The 6,465-nt window shown below is 27.7% G+C and overlaps 1 protein-coding gene across 1 annotated transcript in view; it reads left to right on the top strand.

Moving 5' to 3' along the window:
* Window positions 1–435: 435 nt before the first annotated feature.
* Window positions 436–6,465, top strand: part of LOC127284934 (uncharacterized) — a 530,987-nt gene continuing 524,957 nt past the window's right edge. The window contains exon 1 of the mRNA XM_051310656.1: window positions 436–1,898. Coding sequence (XP_051166613.1) covers window positions 1,852–1,898 — 47 coding nt within the window. The 5' untranslated portion in view covers window positions 436–1,851. The remainder of the gene's footprint in view (window positions 1,899–6,465) is intronic.

The following is a 6,465-nucleotide window of genomic DNA, read 5'->3' as shown; positions in this document are numbered from 1 at the left end:
ATATATATATATATATATAGTATTATTCAAGGCTATTATTATTTCACAAAAAAATATGATTAGAATAAAAAGGACAAGGCTCGCAAGAAAATATATAATTCTTTTTGATAAAAACAATTAGTTCAATCTAATGAAAACAATAAGACAACTTTTTTTGTGATAAATTACATAAATACAAAACAGTCGAACGATTTTTACAACTTTATACATATTTGGAAATTTATCACTCACTCTTGTTCTCTCTCTCTCTTTCTCTTTCTCTATACAAATATATATCCGGTAATAGGACATAATTAATGTTGTAATACTGAGCTTGAAAATTCGCGCGACTGCGCTGCTCGCGATCCTTTCACTCTTCCTGCCTCTCTTTCGCTATTCCACTATTCGCGGGGTAGCTCCTCTCAACGAGGACCCTAGCCTCAGTCGTTCCGAGAACCCGCTTCGTTGCAGGGTTGTTCTCTCTTCTTTTTCACCCCCTTCCACCCGCGAAAAAAAAAATACCTTCTCCCCCTTTTTCACTCGCCCAACGTGACGCACGATTCATCATTTAGAAGTGAAGTTTCACAATTCCAAAAACAAAAAAACCATTTCCAAGTTGACGCGACAAAAGTCAAAATCAACCTTCACATGTGGTTTAGGTCATTCACCCTTTAAAGGTTAATGAACTCTCAATAAATAATAATTGATTGTTTTCAAAATATCAATTATAACGAAATAATTTAGTGTGATACAATAGAAATTATGATAAATTAACTATTTATAATGTAGATAAAACTATAGTATTCGTGAAATTTTCCTCTAGCAATGATGTCCTTTTCATGATGAGCACTTTTCTAGAGATGAACATTAGGATTTTTTTTTGATGATAATGATGATCTGATGAATCTTATAAATTGATAAAGATGTTGTGATCCTTCGATATATCATCAATTAGAAAACTATAATAATAATTCTATCATCAATATTTGTGAAATCTGATGATGTTCTATAATTAAAATTGTTAGCTGATTTAGTGTTTTTCTGCCGATAGAAATACTTTACAGAAAAAAAAAAATTGTTCCATTAAGGATCTGTGAAAAAAAGAATCGTCAAAAGGAAAAAAAATCGAAAAAAGGGAATCGAAAAAAAAGAATTCCAAATTGATGATATTGTGATCAAAAAAAGAACAATTGTACAAAAACAGGATTTGCTTATTAATAACTAAAAACAGAGAATTTAATAATTAAGACATTTCCCTCAGATCTCATATTTGAAATAAATCATCAAAAAACCTTTCTCGTTTAGAGAGAAAAAGGCAAATCAATGATAAAATTCTCCTAAACAGCAAATTACTTTTTAAACAAATGAAATAATTTTTAATTTTCCATTTTTTTTCCACCTGATTTTTAATTCTACGCGTGATTTCTAAGTGAATAGATTTCTAAAGTGAATAACGTCCCTTTTGTTCCTGCTTTTAACACCACCTGCGTGTGTGTGTGTGTATGTGTGTGGTAATTAAACTCGTAATTAATGTTAGGTGGGGGTAATTGGACGCAATTAGTGCGCGGTTCATATTGAAGGAATATGAGGAGAGTAAACTGAAGAATGAGCAATAATACCACTTGCCAATTATTATAAAAATTCCAGTTTTAGATTTGAAGGAAAATAAATTTTAAAATAGGGGATTTCTTTTTTTTTTTTGAAAAGTGTTGACACGAATTATTTTTAATAAATGTAGTGTGACATCTGAGACGTGTTATTGTTATTATTATTATTATTATTATTATCATAGAAAGGTGTTATTGTTGGATAATATAAAGGAATTATTGGAAATAGTCCTCTCTTGATTGGAAGGGAGGGGAAAAATGCCGCATGACCTCCGCACGTGACAGACGGTGGACATCATCAAAATTGAACAGGTGAGATGATGAATAGAAGATTTTTTTTCATTTTTCTATATTTGATAATATTCGTTATAGGTGTTTTAATTTTGGAAATTAGAAATCAGAATTTAAGACAATAGAATCAATATTGGAAACAGTAAGCGAATTAAAATAAAATTTAGAATCAATATAAAATCAGAATCAGAATTTTAGAAATCAAAATCAAAATAAGAATCAGTACAGAATCGAAATCAGAATAGGAATCCGTACAGGATTAGAATTAGATTCAGAATCAATCAGAATCAGAACAGAATTAAAATCAGAATCAAAATTTTAGAAATCAAATCACAATGAAAATTAGAATTAGTACACAATCAAAATCAGAATTTAAGAAACCGGATTCAAAATTAGAATCGGTACAGAATCAAAATAAGAATCAGTAAAGTATCAAAATCAGAATAGGAATCCGTATAGAATCGGAATTAGATTCAGAATCAATCAAAATCAGAATCAGTACAGAATTAAAATTAGAATCAGAATTTTCAGAAATCAAAATTAGAATTAGAATCAGAATCAGAATTTTAAAAATCAAAAACAAAATCAAAATTAGAATCAGTACAAAATCAAACTCAGAACCAGAATTGGAATCAGAATCTGTACAGAATCAAAATCAAAACCAGAAAAAGAATCAATATCAGAATCAAAATTAGAATCAGCACTGAATTAAAATCAGAATCAGCACAAAATCAAAATCAGAATCAGAATTTTAGAAATCTGAATCTAAATTGGAATCAATACAGAATCAAAGTCAGAATTTAAGAAACCGAATTCAAAATTAGAATCAGTACAGAATAAAAATCAGAACCAGAATCAAAAAAAGAATCAGTACAGTATCGAAATCAGAATCAGAATCAAAATTAGAATTAGTAGAGTATCAAAATCAGAATAGGAATCCGTATATAATTGAAATTAGATTCCGAATCTATCAAAATCAGAATCAGAACAGAATTAAAATTAGAATCAGAATTTTCAGAAATCAAAATCAGAATTAAAATCAGAATCAAAATTAGTAGAATCAGTACAAAATCAAAAGCAGAACCAAAATTAGTATTAGAATCCGTACGGAATCAAAATCAGAATTTTAGAAATCTGAATCAAAATTTGAATCAATACAGAATCAGTACAGAATAAAAATCAGAATTTTAGATATCAAAAACAGATTCAAAATTAGAACCAATACAAAATTAAACTCAGAACCAGAAGTAGAATCAGAATCTGTACAGAATCAAAATCAAAATTTTAGAAATGTGAATCTAAATTGGAATCAATACAGAATCAAAATCAGAATTAGAATTAGAATAAGTACAGAATCAAAATCAGAATAAGTACAGAATCAATACAGAAGGAAAATCAGAATTAGAATCAGTATACAGCATTAGAATTAAATTCAAAATTAAAATCAGTATTAGAATTAGAATTAGAATCAGTACAGAATAAAAATTTGAATTTAAGAAACTAAAATAAAAATCAGAATCAAAATTAGAATTAGAATTCGATAATTGTAAATATAATATTATAATTAGCATCTGTAATCATAAAATTATAATCAGATTCTGTTATTTTAAAATTATAATTAGAATCTGTAATTATTTCACTTCTGTATATTTCAAAAACGTATCATGCTTTTGATTACATAATTTTGATGTTGATAAGGTTAAAATTGGACTTTGCATACATATATTACAATAAAAAGAGAAGCACATTTGCTGCAGTGTAAATACTAATAATATTTATACTAATATATCGATGTAAATGTGGATTCCAAATTGAATAGTACCGCTAAAGTTGTTGCTGATGGTATTGCTGAAACATATCTATATATATATACATATACCAACACTAAAATCTATTCCATTGGCAATATATGCTAATGTCCACATTCCACAAATGGTTGCAATTAAGTTTTTTCCACACAAATATATTCCGTTCATTTTTTTTTATATTTTCATTTAAATTAACATATTATTAATTTTTCAGTTATTCTAAAGAAACGAAAATGTTTCAAATTTTCGAAAAATTAGAATCAAAATTAATCGATTATTCACACTATATATATATATATAGGTACTGCTGCGATGATGATAATAATTAATTTGACAATTGTTGGATGATAATTAGAATGAAATTATCCAATAATAATTAGAATGAAACTGTTTGATGATAATTCGAAATTTCAAATGGAACTATATATTGATAAGTGGAATTAAAATGTTTATTAGTTTCAATGATGAGAATTCATTGTTAATGGACCTTTTGAAAAAAGGTTGTTTTACTTTTGAAAAAAATGAATTTGTTTCAAATAATCGGTTGCTTGTATTAAATAAATATTTACTTGTATCAAATAATTATTTACTTGTATCAAATAAATATATACTTGTATCAAATAATTATTTACTTGTATCAAATAAATATTTATTTGTATCAAATACATTATTATTTGTATAAAAAAATTATTATTTTTAGTCATGGTATTTGTTTCAAATACAGAAATTATTTAATAATACCTAAGTAGTGGATTATTTGAATCAGATAAATTGTTATTTTTTTCAGTATATTGGAAAAGAAAATATTATCAATGAAAATAGAATGAATTTTTTATTTTCAGTATACATGAGATGCTTTATATAATTAAACATTAACAAGTTTCACAACTCATCAGATGAATTAGCAAAGGAAATGATAGAGTTCCCATACATATATATATATATATTTAGTTCGGCAAAGACTTTGAGGAAACATTGTCATCTTGTATCTCAAGTAACCAATTTCCGACATATCCCAAAACTTGTAGAATGTGCACACATACAGTTGAAATAAGACTTTACTGAATGCGCTCCTTGCCATCTATTTCATATTCCATGTTTCATCTCCGCACAAAACTAGAACTACAAAATCTATATTTCCATTCTCTCTTATATATATATATATATATAGAATTCAAACACAAACAATGTAAAGACACTTTCCTAAAGTGCAAACACTAGTAGATTTTCTGTTGCATCAAGAGACGCGCGTGCGAAGGTTAATTGGACTAAGGAGAATTTCTTGCTCCTCACATGTATATTGTATATATGGTATATCCTTATCCTTAACCTTTAGAGGGCCGGCATTTTTTAATTGAAAATCACCATGTTATAAATTGAAAATTTGACTACTTATGAAGTCAATATAAGGTAGAAAAAACCGTACACCGGAACTGGCCACTATAGTGGCCACCCCGGCCCTCTGGAGGTTAAACTTTGTGTCATTGTTGGTGAAGCAAATGTAATTAATTGCTTCATTATTTCTCATGTATTGCACAATACTTAACTTTGTTATCATAATGTAAATCAGAGATACATTTTATTTTTTGTTTTTAAATTTAGAATATTATTGTTCAATAATTTTTTTTTTATCTATTTCCCAGTAAATAGTGATTTAATAATAAAATTCTCCACAAAAAATGTCGGTATTATGTAATTTTTACTTTAATTTACTTTTATTTCACTTTATTTTCACATCGCTTCACTACATTTTCACTTTACATTGAATTTACGTAATTTTCAGTTTTTCACGTCTCTTCAGTTTCAATTCACTTGATATTCACTGCACTTGTACTTTAACATCATTTTGAAATTTTTTCACTTGTTATTTCCCTCATAACAAAAGGATATCCCTAGGATATCCATATCAATGATCGATATCCTAGAATGGTCCCCAGGATATCTTGGGATATCCCTAAGACATCCAAACCGCCGGTCTGTGGGACATTAACAGGACATCCATAGGATATCCACAGGATATCCCTAAGACATCCACAAAATATATATTGGATATTATATCGCAGGATATCCATGGGTTATCCTCAGGATATTCATGGGATATCCTCAGGATTTCCGTGGGATATTCTTAGGATATTCACGGGATATTATATCGCAGGATATCCATGGGTTATCCTCAGGATATTCATGGGATATCCTCAGGATTCCCGTGGGATATTCTTAGGATATTCACGGGATATTTAATATCTCAACATATATTTTTAAAGGTTAAAATTGTTAAGCTAATATAATGAATAATAATATAATAAAAAGAAAAATCTTATGAGCTTCTAATTTATTTTAAATGAAGATTTGAAACGCATTTTTCAAAGTTTTTAAATAAACTCATGCTCTTAATGTATCATTAATATTATAATAGTTATTCGTTATTTGCGGGGAAGAATTTATATTGTTTAAAGCCAATTTATTTTCTGACAATATTAAGTATATGAATAAAGGAATGAATCACGAATGAGAAAAAAATTAGTTAATAATTTTTCAAATTAAACAACTTTCTCGCAAAAACAAGTTGCATTTTATTTTATTTATATAAAATTTAATTCACAGAATATTCTCACTCGTAGTCTCATAATGACTTTAAAAACAGTATCCTGAGAATATCTTCTTGACATCCAGAAGATATACTGAGAATATCCTGAAAATATCTGTGGGATATCCTGATGATATCTGTGGGATATCCTGACAATATCTATGGGATATCTGGAGGACATTTATGAAAGTCT

Source organism: Leptopilina boulardi, unplaced genomic scaffold, assembly GCF_019393585.1.
Source record: "Leptopilina boulardi isolate dan_hultmark-lab unplaced genomic scaffold, ZJU_Lbou_2.1 LbouV2_327, whole genome shotgun sequence".
NCBI classification, from domain to species: Eukaryota; Metazoa; Arthropoda; class Insecta; order Hymenoptera; family Figitidae; genus Leptopilina; species Leptopilina boulardi.
This window is presented reverse-complemented; position numbering and strand designations above follow the sequence as displayed.